The 15,902-nt window shown below is 38.7% G+C and overlaps 1 protein-coding gene across 4 annotated transcripts in view; it reads right to left on the bottom strand.

The window, feature by feature from the left end:
• Positions 1 to 15,902, bottom strand: part of wdr33 (WD repeat domain 33) — a 102,257-nt gene that overhangs the window by 65,898 nt on the left and 20,457 nt on the right. For all 4 annotated transcript variants that reach the window (XM_078410652.1, XM_078410656.1, XM_078410654.1 and 1 more), the window contains exons 3-6: positions 8,934 to 9,002; positions 5,813 to 5,917; positions 4,255 to 4,350; positions 2,484 to 2,635 (exon numbers count right to left, since the gene is read on the bottom strand). In XM_078410652.1, coding sequence (XP_078266778.1) covers positions 2,484 to 2,635; positions 4,255 to 4,350; positions 5,813 to 5,917; positions 8,934 to 9,002 — 422 coding nt within the window. The remainder of the gene's footprint in view (positions 1 to 2,483; positions 2,636 to 4,254; positions 4,351 to 5,812; positions 5,918 to 8,933; positions 9,003 to 15,902) is intronic.

Here is a 15,902-nt window from a genome sequence, read left to right on the forward strand (position 1 = left end):
TTAACTAGAATAACTACAATGCTTTAGGCTGGAACCTCGTTTATTGCCAACATGGGAGTGAATCCTCCACCAGCAGAAACTGAAATTGGTGGACAATCAATGGTCTTATACCAAGTTTCACAGCAAGTGCTTTCCCTTACTTTCAACAGATTTATGCAGATTTATTATTTAAACAGGAGCTTCCAAAATCAATGGCATTAAATCATCTCCTGCTGGAGACAAACATGTAGAGACCAACCTCTGCACTCAGATGTAGAGTTCTAGCCAGGTCAGGCCTCCCCAGAATTGAAGCCACATCTATGGCAGGGGTAAGAGATGATGCCATGTCTATGGTGGGCCTCCCATAGATGGCGCCATCTCAGTGGCGGGGATCCCAGATATGAAGCCATGTCTGTGGTAAGCATTCTGGAGATGAAGCCATATCCAAGACATGTCTCCCAGAGATGAAGCCATGTCTGTGGTAAGCATTCTAGAGATGAAGCCATGTCTACAACAGATGAAACCATGTCTATGGCATGCCTCCCAGACATTACATCATGCCTATGGTGAGCCTTCCGGAGATGAAGCCATATCCATGACATGTCTCCCAGTGATGAAGCCATGTCTTTGGCGAGTCTCCCAGGGATGATATCTTTGGCGAGCCTCCCAGGGATGAAGTCACGTCTCTGGGGGAGGGGGAGGGGGATGGCATCTCCCTTAATAAAGAATTGGTAGCTGTGATAATTCAATGCAAGGACATTTCACTCTCTGTTTGTTAATCTTTTACCAAATCTGGTCGCTAATGAAACTTATAATTGGGTATAAACAAGTACCCTGATTGCAGGTATGCCTATAACCAAGGTTCCACCATGTTAAAGACAAAAGCTTCTGCACTGCCAAGGATAGTGCATACACTGCTACATAAGGTGTTATCAATAAGATGAATAAACAGTGACTACAACTGCACCATACTAAGGTTTGCATAGCAATGTTTCTACATAAGATTTCTTGGTCCATACACAAGTGCACTTCCATGTGGCAGAAATGTAAATAGCACTATGTATTTTTCTTTCTCATCAAAGCTATAACCCTACCATGTCATTTACAGAAGCAAAGGAATAAGAGGATTGTTATAAAATATTACATATTGGCTGTAGAACCTGGTTGGGGTAATGCAATGAGTTAATGGAAACCAGGTAAATTCTACCATTGTAAAAATCAGTATAAAAAATAATGAGATTGTCATTTAAATCAGACTATTTGGATTGTGACTTTATTGACCAGTGAAAGGTCTTTGTAAGTGTGAAATTTAAAGATGCATTGTTGTACTGAAAGTACTAAATATTAAATGATGCAGCTCACTTAACCAAACTGATGCAAGTATCACAATGTTGTATCTGGTCTTCAACATTCCCAGCCACATCAGTGTTAGTAGTCATGGTGAATGTTGTTGCTAGTTTACTAATATTTACCTTCCGTTCATGATGGTATATGTACTAAACTGTGTAGTAACCCTGTGCTGCCGTTTGGTACTTTGGGAGTGCCGTGTCAACAAACAATAGCCCAGAATCAGAGCACAGCCAGAATGCTAATCCATCAGTACTTGGCCTTGATAACTGTTCTCTGGCTTGTTTTGGCTCCATTATGTCAATAGAAAAGTTTTAGTTTCATCTAGTGATACTGCAAGGTATCACAAAATGCTGGAGTAACTCAGCAGGTCAGGCAGCATCTCAGGAGAGAAGGAATGGGTGACGTTTCGGGTCGAGACCCTTCTTCAGACTGCAATGTCGTCAGTCACAATACCAGAAAAAAAGTGACAAAACACCGATGTAATGGGTATAAAACTGAAATGGGATTAAAGTTTTCGGAGAAAAAAAAATTGACTCCTCTCCAACAAAAATTAAACCATAAGCAAAAGTTAAAAGCTGCAAAACCCACCAGCTAATTTTACAATTTTTATGTTGGAGATGCTAAAGTAATTTAAAAATTTATTCATTTTGAACTTCTTCAATCTTGGTTGTCACTGGTTGTAGATGGATGTCTGTGATCTAAGTATTTATTTTTAATCTCTCCATGGATCACCATCACCGGGACACTGGTGACCATTTTACTTTGATGTTGCAACTGGTTTTATTTCTGAAGTTTTAACCTTTATTCAGTTTTAGAAAATGGAAATACTTTATTTAAAATGTCAATCTTGCTTTACAAAGAACTCATAAAAGGAATACTTGTACACATTAGCACTGCAGCAAAACTCTGAGCAGCAAAGCATACTGCCAACATCCACATTTCTCAAAAATAGCAATGTATCAATACCACACCATGATTCTATAGTAGACATGGTTCTCTGTGTAAATGAGGAAACAAATAAAAATATTGAGTATAATATCTGAAGCATCATTCCCAGGGTTTCATAGAAACCATGCACAACTTCACCTAGAATACATGGAAACGACAACATATTTATACCAATCCCTACAGAAAACTGCATAGCATTAATCCACCTGGCCTCTCTAATCGCCTCCTTGTGAGCTTGGAACATCTTCACATTGTTCATGTTGGACTGCCAATACTTCACATATCCACCATGGTCAGCTGTCAACATCCACATATCATTATGAGACCAGGTCATGGCTCTAACTGGACTGTCATGAGCCTATCGAGAGAAAAAAAATATTGATTACATTCTCAGATGCCTTACAAGTTTAATTTCCATGTCATATGAAATGCACATTTATTTTTCTTTTCAAGAAAAGTATCGGTCCAATGCTAGCTTTGGTGATATTTCAGCAGCCTGGGAATCTATTTCAGGATAATAAATACTTGAAGGTGGTTCGATGTACTGGTACCGACACTGAACCTAATTTTCACTGATATTTCTCTGAACTGTTTGCACATAACTCATGTTTTAAAAAATCAACTAGGCTATCTCTTATAAAGTTACGGGCATTTGAAGGTATCCACAGTGAATATGGAGAAAGAGAGGAGTTTTGGCATCTGTCAGTGTGCAACACCTCTGCGGGAAGTGAAGACAGAATAGGAAGAGACGCAATCTTCGGCAACAATGACCTCAGAACTACAAACAAGTAACTCTAGGAATAGCCTGGGAATCTCTGGGCCATATAGTGAGCTCACACATGGCAGACATAATACAGAAATTATTTCTTTAAATGGGGTTATTGTCTCTAAGTAACACGAAGTAAGCACACAAGGCACAATCAGTAAAGTCTACCAACTGAGGTCAAACATCAGAACACAACACAAGTAGGAAAGAAAGCAATAAGTTGAAATGTCAAATGCAAAATGAATAGCATGAAAGTATATTAAATACTTTGGATCTTTGTGAAAGAGAATCACAGATTATGAGCTCTGATGGTGTCGAGATGATCCTAGACAAGTATGTTGTCAAGACAAAATTTACTAATGTTGCTCCTACACTGTTTTGTGAATGGAAAATTATGGTGTTCAATATTAACACTACCCAATAAAGATATAGCGATGGAACAAATCTATGATGAAGAATAGATGCTGGAAAGCAGCAGGGAATGTCCAATATGATGTTCTTAATCAGTCTCAGACCCTGTTAATTTTCTGTTGGCACTTTCTCATTTTTTTGGCTCTGGTTCTGTGGTGGCTAATGGGGCTAACATGGGACCTGCAATGCTGTCACAGGTGGGGTAAGTGGTGCTTGGCAGAACAAGCAGATGAATGGAGAGATGCTGTGCACCTGAAGGACAAGTGTACATTACCACAAGGAAGTATGCATAATTTGTGTTACATTTTCCTTGAGGTCATATTTATAATCTCAGTTTGACTATCAACAGGATCTATCAGGATATGACAGTACCGGGCAAAATTAGAATTAAATAATTTCTCCATCTTGTATATATAAATGGAGATCTGGGCAGAAATTCGAAACAGGTGCCAAACTGATTTGTCAAAATAGAAAAGGCAAAATGGGTAAGGATGTGAAAATCTGAAAATTGCCATACAGCAAAGGAACAAGTGCAATGCACTGCAGTTTCTGACGAAAACAGCCAGGAATAATTGTCCCACCAACAGCCCGAATAATTGTCCTACCTTCCCGAGCAAGAGAAAACTAACAAATGAGCATTTGTTTATCAATGTAATGTCTGTAATGCGCAATAGGTACTTATTTCAATGGATATATTTGAAATACATTGTTAGAAATGTATTGCTACAACACAGAAAACAACTCTACAACTCTGCCCTCTAACATTAACTTTTCACCTTCCCTGTCTCCCGCTCCCATACCTGCAAAATAGTTTCAAAGTTAAACGTCAGCCCATTCCAGAGAGTGAACTCGCCACTTGAAGCCCCAGTGACTAATCGCCTTCCTTCAGGAGTCCACTAAATCAGAACAAAAAGAATCATTTACACAAAGAAATAAGCAGCTTTTTCAAAGCGCAGGCATAACATAAAAACACTAATAAAGAAACACAAAACAAGTTCATGCCTTTCAAACATTTCATACGACTAGCTTTTAACAAGACTGGCAATTATTTCTGGATATCGGCTTAGGTCAAATGTTCAAGATTAATGGAAGACTAATTTAGTTTTCAACTTCAGTGGAAGATATGTAGAGATCATTCATTATTCTTATTTCATGTTGCACCTACTTGGAGCCTTTAAGGTAGCCAAAATAATAAATAGTAATTTAATCCAGGAATGCGGAAACCCATCCATCAGGTGAAAACAAATACATGGACATAGGAACCCCCCCCCAAATAGTCAAGTATGTTAAGAATATGTGAGTTTAACATGGACTTGCAAAAGCAGTCAAATTAAAAAGCCTGTGCACCCTTAATTCCCCAAACCAGTTTATATAACTGCACATTCATTTCAGCTCAAGTAACATTTAGTGTAGAAACAATTTTTCCTAAGTTAATTAAATGCAGACACAAAGAAAAAGTTCAGTGAATTGTATCAGAATGGAATTCCTGCTATAGCAACATTGATGAGGAATAATAGAAGTTAAATGTTATGATTGATTGAAAGATACAACATGGAAACACGTCTTTCTACTTAAGGCCACACCAACTATAAACATCCGCTCATAGTTCTCTTTTTCCTTCTTTCGCATCTGTGTGTACACACGCAGGACAATTTAAAGGCTAATTAACCTACAAAGCTGCATATCTTTGGAATGATGGAGGAAACTGAAGTACCCAGAAAAATCACATGTGAAATGTGCAACGTCCAAACAGACAACACCCGAGGTCAGGATCGAACCCGCATTCTTTGGCACTGTGAGGCAGCAGCTCTACCAGCTGTGCCACCCTATGGTGGCATTAGAAGTTGCAAGTGTTAATACAAAACAGAAAATAAAAATGGCAATGAAGTGCCAATTTAATTGCACTAGAATAAGATACTCCCAATCTCGTTGTACCCCTGGGTACAATGACAATAAAGATATATTGTATTGTATTGTATTGTATATATAGAACATCTTGATCAAAGCATTTATGAACAAATGTGACGAGCTGACCATAGTACAGGAGCAATGGAAAAACTTGGTGCAATAGAGATGACCCTATTTATTGTGTACATACAGCAAAGAGAAATGGTGAAGATGTTTTAGAGGTGGAAAATCGAATTAGAATGGAAATGAAGACTATTCATTGCATCTGCAAAATTGATCTTGATGCTTTATATTGTTAACCAGTTTCACAGCATTTTTGAATCAGAACTTTTTACGGTCACCTAATTCCTTCATTATAATGAGGATCAGATGAATGTTTCTTGAATGCAGAGGCAATCCACTGCAAGGTTATAAGATTCATAACTCGATCTTCTTTCCTTGAGAACTTACCCTGACAACAAACACTGGACACTTTACTTTATTGGTTGAGGTTCGGACAAACTTAGTTGTCACAGCATTCATTTGATTCTGCAGCATTCCCATGGGTGGCACCAGCTGGAAAATATTGAAGATAAATGTAAACCAACCTTCCCATCTGCATTATAGGGCAAGGTTTACTTACAGGAACAATGGCAATGGCAGCCAAGAGGACCAGCAGCACAAAGCTAATCCAACATCTGTAAAGTCATCAACAAACACAACAAAAAACCATAAACCAAATCAATCCCACAGTACACCATTACAGCTCAGACCATTGACAGGCATTTCAAGGTCAGCATGAACTGGGTTTGTCTGAAGCGTCTTTTTCTGTGCTCTATGGCTTTATGACCAACTAAAATTTATTGAAATTAAACCATAAATAATCGCACAAAATACAAAGGTCAAATTGAGATAGATTCACCAACACTGGTCATGCTCAGCAAAATTCTAAAAGAATTGTAATGGTGCAGGAGCCAACTATTTGGCTTATTCAGCTAATATTGGTTCCTAGTTGAGCAATCCCATCAATCACGTTCATCCAACTCCTTCTCCAGGGCCATGCAAATTATTTTCTTATATGACTATATTCACTACTATTCTAAAGGTACTGATTGGTTCTATTTCCAGCATTCAAGAGGCTGAAATCCTGATTATAGTTATTCTTCATGTGAAGGATTATCTGCACATCCCAATTTTGCCTAAAATTTTTAACATATCCATTCTCGAGTCAAAGCATAAGTGGGACCAGCTTTCATCTGACTGTCCTTTCTGAAATTCCTTCATCTATTCATTCTAAGAGTTATGATCTTTTATGGTTCTATCAACTGTATTCTTAAACTGCTTTGTATCAATGAGAATAATCCCAGTTCGCTGTCCCTCATCATCGAGTCCTATTTGAATTATAATGAATATACCCTGGACTGCATAATTGCCAAAGGTGACATCTACATTACGGCAATTTGGGTAATGGAATTTCATCCACAAGGAATTAACAAACCACAACCAAAAATTTCAGATATGGAATAAAATTTGCTTGGCTCTGACTGCCAACCCATGATGTCATATTGTATTGCCCCACAATATTGAGTGACCAAAAATAAAAATTGACAACATTTGCTGTTTGTTTGTTTTTTGTGGGAAAACAAACAAACAGCAAATGTTGTCAATTTTTATTTTTGGTCACTCAATATTGTGGGGCAATACAATATGACATCATGGGTTGGCAGTCAGAGCCAAGCACTCTCTTTCTCTCCAGTCCAAGGACATGTGAATAGAAACCCCTGAGGGCAGCACCACTGCACTCTTCACTTATGCAGCATTTTCTTTGATTCTCTCAATTGCAGGTAGCCACAGTAGCCATGACCAAGCTCCTTAAAGTGATCCCTTGGACTTAAGCCCCCTGAACTCCTTCTACATCACCTTTCTTCCATCCCGTTAACCAGATTCCACCCTTTTCCGGGATATCCCCACTTCCTAATGCCGTTCCTAATCCACGAGCCTTGTACATCCCCCAAATCTATTATTGACCTGGCTGTTGAATAACAACTGTGGATCTCTTCGCCACCGCTGATTAAATGGTTCAAAACATCCTGCAGAAACCCATCTTTGTTTATGACATGAGATTCAATGGGAAAAGAGAGCTCACATTATGGAAAAATCGCAATATTGTGGGGCCATCTGTACTCCAGTCACAACCGGCCCAACACATCAAACTGACTGTCACGTCACCAATGCTTCCCTTTCGAGCATTGTGTGCAATTCTGGTTGCCACAATCCAGGAAGGATGGGGTGGCTTTAGAGAGAATGTAGAAGAGGTTTACCAGATTGTTGCCTGGCCTTATAAGGAAAGGTTAGACAAACTTGAATTGTTCTCTCTGGTGCATTAAAGGCTGAGGGACGACCTAACAGAAGTACATAAAATTATAAGAGGCAGAGGTGGGATAGGCAATCAAAGTCTTTTTCTACCCAAATATTTCAGATAAGGAGTAAAATTTGCTCTCATGGAATTTAATAGGGAAAACAACTGTGAATACCAAATACTAGAGCAGGGACCTTTAAGATGAGATGGAGCAAGTTTAAAAGAGATTTTGGTGACACATTTAAAAAAAAACACACAGCGGGTAGGTGAATGGAACGTGCTGCCGGGGAAAGCGATGGAAGCAGATACAAAAGAAACACGAGGCATTTATACAGACCCATGAATAGGCAGCGAATGGAGGGAGAATAGACATCATGCAGACAGTCATGAAGTTTAAATTAGCATCATAGTCTGTACAAAAACTGTGGGTTGAAGGTTCTGGTCCAGTGCTCTGCTGTACCGTTTTATGCTCCACATGCAATGAATGCTGCACCGAAGTCAGTTCCAACATTTTGGGATCTCAATGTTGGCAGCAGGAGGGAAGCTGAAAGGAATGCTCCTTTCCTTGACAGACTTCGCACAACTCCTATTATTTAAACTGATTTGAATTGGTTTAATTCACTATTACCCACCAATGGCTCGGGGTAGCATTCTCACCTCTCTGTGACCCACCAAACTCAACTTCGAAGAGGCAAGGCACTCTTCTTTTTAAAGTTGAAAAATATTGGTTTTCAGTTATTGCTGAACAGTGAAATTAATACTATGACTAACCTTTGACGTATTACTGCCACAGAATTTATGTCTTTTTGAAAATATTTCAGGTTCTTTCAACAGAATATAAGAATAATGATTGTATTTTAATCCCACACTAATCCCTGAACCACTCCAGTAACAGTCTGCTCTTTTTTCAGACATCAATGCCCTTACATATAAGCCTAATTCTTAAATTAAACTCCAATCTTTTCCAAAGCTAATAACCTTAAGATGTATTAGTTTAATTCAATTGTCATTTTTATTAGCAGTTTCTTTCGACTCCATATCCTAAGAAGCACATTCACAAAATGAAAGTTCATTGTCAAAATGATTGAACTATTGTGGAATTTAATAGCCAAAGACATATATTTAAGCACCACTGCCCGCAAAACAAACAGATAAAAGAGCAAGAAAACCAAGAGAAGCTACACATCAAACACTTCAAACAATTATAGGCTATTTGCAATGATTTTTCCTTACATCATTATAATATGCTGAATCAGGCTGAATTGCTCGGAGGTCTCTGTGATCTCTCTGCCAAACCCGGTTCTAAAAATGAAAAAGAAAACAATCAGTAAATAATATTATTCTGACAATCATTTGGTTTCTTTAAAGGCAACAGTACACTGGTTATTGATCTTACACACAATAAAAATGCATTCAGTTTTCTAATCACTACTATACTTTTAACAGCCATTTTAAATTTGCATAGCTTTCAGCAGTGAAGTGTTACATGCGCACACATTGACTTACGATGAAAAATTCCATTGAGGACCAATGTGAATAAAGTAAGCCGAGAAAGTGAAAAGGAAAAGAAGGCAAACCAATTAGATGCAGGGAATGGTAATTGTCAAAAAAGATTGCAAAAGTCCACTGTAGGACTTTTAAAGAGCAGGAATGGAGTGGATTAGGCACAAAGCTAAATTATGTATAGAAAGGGCAGTGTAACTGGAATAACTAAATTAATATTTTCTACTGTTTCCAAAAAAAAAAGAAAACTGCCAAAATCTCAGATGGGAACGTGGTAACGAAATCACACTTTGATGAGGTGATAGCACAGAAAAATTAGCTGTGCTTAAACAAGATATTGGTTTAATAAGTGAGATGCGTCCTGTTTCGATGAGAGAACTAGGAGCAGGAGTTGTACAAGGGCTTCCCATGATCTTCCAAGAGTTCCGATGTAGGCTAGGCATCAGAGGACTAAAAAGTGGAAATGGCATTGTTCAAACCTATTTTGAGGAAGCTTATAGAAATAATAAGATAAAACATTTAACTTGAAGTTTAACTTGATAAATACGAGTTTGGTAAAGGCAAATTGCCTTTGGCCAACCCGATAGATCTTTTGACTTGGCTATATAAAACTGAAGGAAATTCATTCAATATTGTCATTGCGGAATTTTAGGTAAGAGATAAAAATCGCTCATGCACATAGCAAATGGTAAAACTGAGGCTCGTGACAATACAAGAGTCAATAACAGCAAGGTTGTTCCCTGGAGATCGTGGAAACATTATACGATAATAGGTTTGACATGGGTGACCAGGTAAAAATTGCCAAATGTACGGATGGTACTGTACTTGGAAGTATGGTGAACAGTGGAGAAAATTGTACAGGACAGGCTGGTTGAATGAACAGATGAAATTTAATGCAGAGAACAGTGAAGTCATCTATGACTATCCAGAAAAAAGATAGGTGGATGGACTACATTCTGATGGATTAAATATCAGTTCCATCATAGAGGTGGTTATGTCCATTAATCCTTGAAAGTGATAGGAAAGATGCAGTTATGTTTAGTAATTCATGTGGGGCATATCATTCATGAACAGAGACAGAAAGCAGAGAAGCACTGAGTTTATGTTTAAACCATACAAAACGCAAGGCCATAAATGGAATACTCTGTCCAAATCGTGTAACTTTGCTCTCGGATGTTAAGATACTCAAAAGGATGCATTTACTAGAATGGTTCCAGAAATTAGGAATTTCAGATAGGTTGGATTAGAAATACAGAGATGGTTCTTGAGATTTGATAGAAGAGCTCAAGATCATGTAGAAACAAGGAACTACAAATGGTGGTTTATATAAAAGGACACAAGGTGCTGGAGTAACTCAGCATCTCAGGAGAACATGGATAGGTGACGTTTAGGGCTGGTACCCTTCTTTAGACGAATGAAGTTCAAGACCATGAATGTTTTAGAAAGTGTAAATGAACCATCGTGAGGGAAGAAGTTCCCATGGGGAGGTCATATCTTACAAACTTGATTGAGATTTCTTTTGATGTAATGATTAATGAGGGTTGGGCAGAGGATTTTGTTTGCATGGATTTTAGCAAGACATTTGGCAAGGTCCCTCATGGTAGGTTGATCCAGAAGAATAAGATGCATGGGACCCATAGTAACTTGATATGTTTGGATTCGGAAAGAGAACTATTTTATCTATCAAAGACAGAGGGTTGTGGTAAAAGTGTGTTATTCTGGCTGGAGGTCTGTGGCCAGTAGCTCTGCAGGCATCAATAATGGGACCTCTATGGTCGGTGTACACACACACACACACACACACACACAATATATATATATCACTTGGACGCAAATGTAGATAGGTTGGTTAGTAATTTTGCAGACAACACCAAAATCAGTAGTGTTGCGGACAGTGAAGGCAATTGTCAAAACAGAAAGCAGGACATAGAACTGGTACAGACTTGTGCGTTGATGGAGTTTAATCCGAGCAAGGCAGTGGTGTTGCACTTGAGGGGAAATTATTCAGTTAATGTCAGGACCCTAAACAGCATTAATGGTCAGAGGGATCTGTACCTCTCTGAAAGTAGCAGCAAAAGTAGATAGATTGGTAATGAAGATATATGGTATACTTGCCTTCATCGGTCTGGGGAATTAAGTTAAGAGGCAGACAGCCATATTGTAGTTTTATAAAACTTTAGTTAGAAGACATCTGTATCATGTGTACTACTGGCTGCTCTTAGAGGGAGCTTGAGCAGGTGCAGGAGGTTTATCAGGATGCTGGAATTAGAAGGTATTAACTATAAGGAGAGGACAAAGTAGGGTATAAGTTCAGATAGGGGAAGGGAATGATCAAGGATGAAAGATCTTCAATCTAACATTTGTACAAAATATGGTTGCATGTGCGACGGAAACATTTTCTCAAGAATCAATCTCAGATGCCACTTCTGCTCCAACCCCCTATACAAAACTAATTGGGTCTGATCTTCTCAAACTCACCATCGCACTAAAAATCAATTCCAATTCTTTCAATCTGGTTCAAAAGTAATTCAGATCAGTTGGAAAATTAAGACTTGAACTCCAATAAACCCAATTATGCATGAGTGGTGATTTTTTCCAAATATGGAAATTAGAGGGCTTACCAGAAGAAAATAACAGCATATAAACTGATATTTAAAAATTCCTAATAATGAGTTTCAGAAATAAAACTCGAGAAAAGTGATCCAAAGTTAACTGAAATTAATAATAGAACTAGTCAAAAGAATAATATTGTGGAAGAAAAGCATTTGTAGGGTTTTGTAGTTTAAACAGGCAGCATAAAATAATCAAAACACCCAAGTGGAAAACAGACTGAGAATAACTTGGCAAGAAATAGGATTTTACAAGCTCCTACATCTGATCAAAACAGTAAGCTGCAAAATAAAAATAATTGTGACTCCTATAAAGAAAATAATATGTGAATAAAGTGGCCGAACTTTAAGTGGCGATGCAAAGACATGCAGATGCTGGAATTGTGAACACAAAGTGCAACAGGTCAGACGGAATCTGTGGAGGGAAATGGACTGATGGTGTTTTTAGGGTCAGGACCCTTCCTCCGATTGATTGGAGTAGAGGGGAGAAAGCTAGAAAAGAGAAGTGGGGAAGGGATAAAGCCTGGCAAATTGGAGGTGGATACTGGTGACAAAGGAGTGTGGGGTGGAGTAAGTGACAAAGACGAGAAGAGATAAGAATAGAAGATGAATGAAAGGAAGGAATATGGGTGGAAGAGGAAAGGGGGAAAGAAGGGAGATAAAGTTAACACGTGGGACTCATGGTCCTCCAACTCCTGAATCACCCTGCTCCTTTCCCCTTCTTATGCACATCTCCTATCCGGGTCCAACATTTCTATTTTATCTCCCTCATCCCCTTCCACTCTTTTCCTTCCTCCCACTAGCTTACATTTCTCTCCCCTTAACTAATCTGACACTCCTCATCTCCTTTTCACCCTTCAGCCTTCGTCATTTATTCTACCCACTTGCCAATTACTGGCACCCTTCACCTAAAGCCATTAAGCCACCTAAAGCCATGGTTTGCCTAACCTCACTTATCTTTTGCCTGCTCCAGGCTCCAGACCAAAAAAGTAATCTCTCCATTTCCCTCCACAGATGTTGCCTGATCTGCTGAGTTCCTCCAGCACTTTTTTTGGCCAAACTTTATATTTATGTTTAGCCTAACTGCAAAAGACAGAGGATAAATCAAAGAAACTGAAAAATAATTAATATCAGTTATGAGAAAGCAGTGAAAATTTAAGGAAACCAACATCTCACAAATCATCTGGAACTAAAAGCGCCCATGCTATAGAATGTCCTTCCAAAATTCCCTTGATTCTTGAATAGTCCATATAGTATCTTTTGTAAAGCACAAAGAAAATAACAGTAAAATGAAGCAATTAATATAGTGTTATGAATTGAAAATAGCAGGTAGACACAGGGAAAACCAGTGAATGTAATCTGGGTTTTCAAAAGGCACCCGATAAGGAACAAAAGGTTGGTACATAAAGGTTCAGTGCATTGAGGTCAACAAACAAGTATGGATTTTTTTAATTTTTAAAGGTTGCAAGACTAGCATGAGAACCACAAGGATCATTCCTCAGTGATTCACAAATCATGGTTTTAATCTTTGGACTTGAATGAACAGAATTTTTTTTAGATAAAGGAATTCTGGAATCGGTTCTGGTCATGTACTAAAGAATTGCCACATCCACAAATCAGACTTCTCAGCTGGAGTTCCATTTTTAACAAATGTACACCATGGAATTGAAAACCCCACAGCTTCACAAACTATGTTTCCCAATAAAACTATTCTCATTGCCATATTTCCAAACTCCAACCAGAGGCTTTATTGACAGGCTCCCCAAGCGTGAAATGGCACAACTGCATGTGTCAGTTCTTTGGCAATAATCAAATTGTTTTTCCTAATCAATTGTCAATTGCCCAACATATTACTGTTGCAAACACACATCCAATACCTTTTCAAAGTTACAAGGAATTGGCATCCTCAGGTTCAGATTAGTTTATTGTTACTTACACCAGAGTGCAATGAAATTCCTTGTTCACATGAAGCTCAGAGTATACACTGTATACATATTGATAGATATAATAAATATAATGCCAAAAGCAAAACAGCAGAATGGTGCAAAGTTAAAGATAGCATTTATTTTTACTTAAAATATTAATCTGGCTCCTTTGCCAAATATCTCAAATCCCTACTGAAGTCCTCACGTTGGGAGAATTTTCTGGTTGAGGCTTTACACAGTAACATTTAAAGATCTAGCTTAATTTCAAAAAACATTGACGAACAGAAACAGGAATTACTCTTCCTAGTCTTTGTACTTGCTGTCATTCAGTAATATTTAGGATACTCGCCTCCCAAAGGCTCATCATTTCCTTCCACCCAATTCATCTTCACGGTGCATTGCCTCAGGAAGTGGAGGTTTAGTTATGGATGCCTGCTACCCTGCCCATTGCCGTTTCTCTATTCTGACCACTGGGACAACATACAGGAGTGTGAAAGGTTAGATGTCCAGATTTAAGAACAGCTTCTTTCCCACTGCTATCAGATCCTGACCTAATCATCTTCGCCAAGCTGGAGGGGCTGGCATATACTCTTACTACTCTGAAATCTACCTCATTCAGTTCTTGTACTTTAATATTCTTTTGCACTACTTGCATTTTGCACTGCAATCTTACATCATTTTGGTTTTGACACATGTGGTTGTATTTATCACTACTGCATGCATACTGTTTACACTCTGAGCTTCATGTAAACAAGGAATTTCATTGCACCCTGGTATACATGACAATAAACCAATCTGAATCCGAATTCATGTTTCTGCACTTAACCCTCATTATCTCATTGTCTTCTGCAGATGCTCCCGAAGCGAACTATTTATTGAGCTGAAAGGGAGAATTGAGCCTCCACATCCCACTGGGTAGAGAACTCCATGGATTTACCACTCCTAGATACAGAAATTTATTCTATCTGTTGTGAATAGCAAACCCCTTATTTTGAGATCAATGATCCTTCTGTGGATAAGCCAGCCACAGAAAACATCAAGACCACATTTATGCTATCGAGTCCCATGAGAATTTTTTGTTTCAAGTTCACAATTCAATCTTCAAAAATAAGGATACTCAGTCTGCTTTGACTCTCAACATGTGACAAATCAAATCATATCATATATATACAGCCGGAAACAGGCCTTTTCGGCCCTCCAAGTCCGTGCCGCCCAGCGATCCCCGCACATTAACACTATCCTACACCCACTAGGGACAATTTTTACATTTACCCAGCCAATTAACCTACATACCTGTACGTCTTTGTTTCAAAACTACCAAAGACTGCATTACACCATCAAATTGACATTCTTGCGCACTCTGTACAACTGGCATCTAACTACCGCATGTTGAAACAGAAGGATAGTTATCTATGAGTGGAAAAGTGAAAGATGATAGTACCCAGAAAAAACACGTTTCATGAAGAATACTTATTTTTACATTATGCCACATGGACGCAAATTCTCAGATAAAGACTTTGCATCAAGAACTTCCGAGCAAGATGATAAGACTGGGGATCTTATGGAAACATAAAAAATTATAAAAGGACTGGACAAGCTAGATGCAGGAAAAATGTTGCCAATGTTGGGCGAGTCCAGAACCAGAGGCCACGGTCTTAGAATAAAGGGGAGGCCATTTAAAATTGAGGCGAGAAGGAACTTTTTCACCCAGAGAGTTGTGAATTTGTGGAATTCTCTGCCACAGAGGGTAGTTTAAGAGAGAGTTAGATGCAGCTCTGGGGGCTAGTGGAGTCAAGGGATATGGGGAGAAGGCAGGCACGGGTTATTGATTGTGGATGATCAGCCATTATCACAATGAATGGCGGTGCTGGCTCGAAGGGCTGAATGGCCTCCTCCTGCACCTATTTTCTATGTTTCTATGACTACCAACTGGAGCGGTTTGCCCAATTATGGACACCAAAAGCCAGATTTTGGGCAACTGCTGGTTAGGGGAAGAGTAAAGTGCTGCATTAATGTTCAATTCATTAACAATACAATGGGTCAGTTATCTTCTGCCCAGTGATTGTATGGAGTGGAATCTGAGCCCAAACATAATCATGATCACTTCCAGGGATGGCCAAAGCTCATCTCATCTCAAATCAATGACCCTTGTCATTATGATGTAA

This window comes from Rhinoraja longicauda, chromosome 13, assembly GCF_053455715.1.
Source record: "Rhinoraja longicauda isolate Sanriku21f chromosome 13, sRhiLon1.1, whole genome shotgun sequence".
NCBI classification, from domain to species: Eukaryota; Metazoa; Chordata; class Chondrichthyes; order Rajiformes; family Arhynchobatidae; genus Rhinoraja; species Rhinoraja longicauda.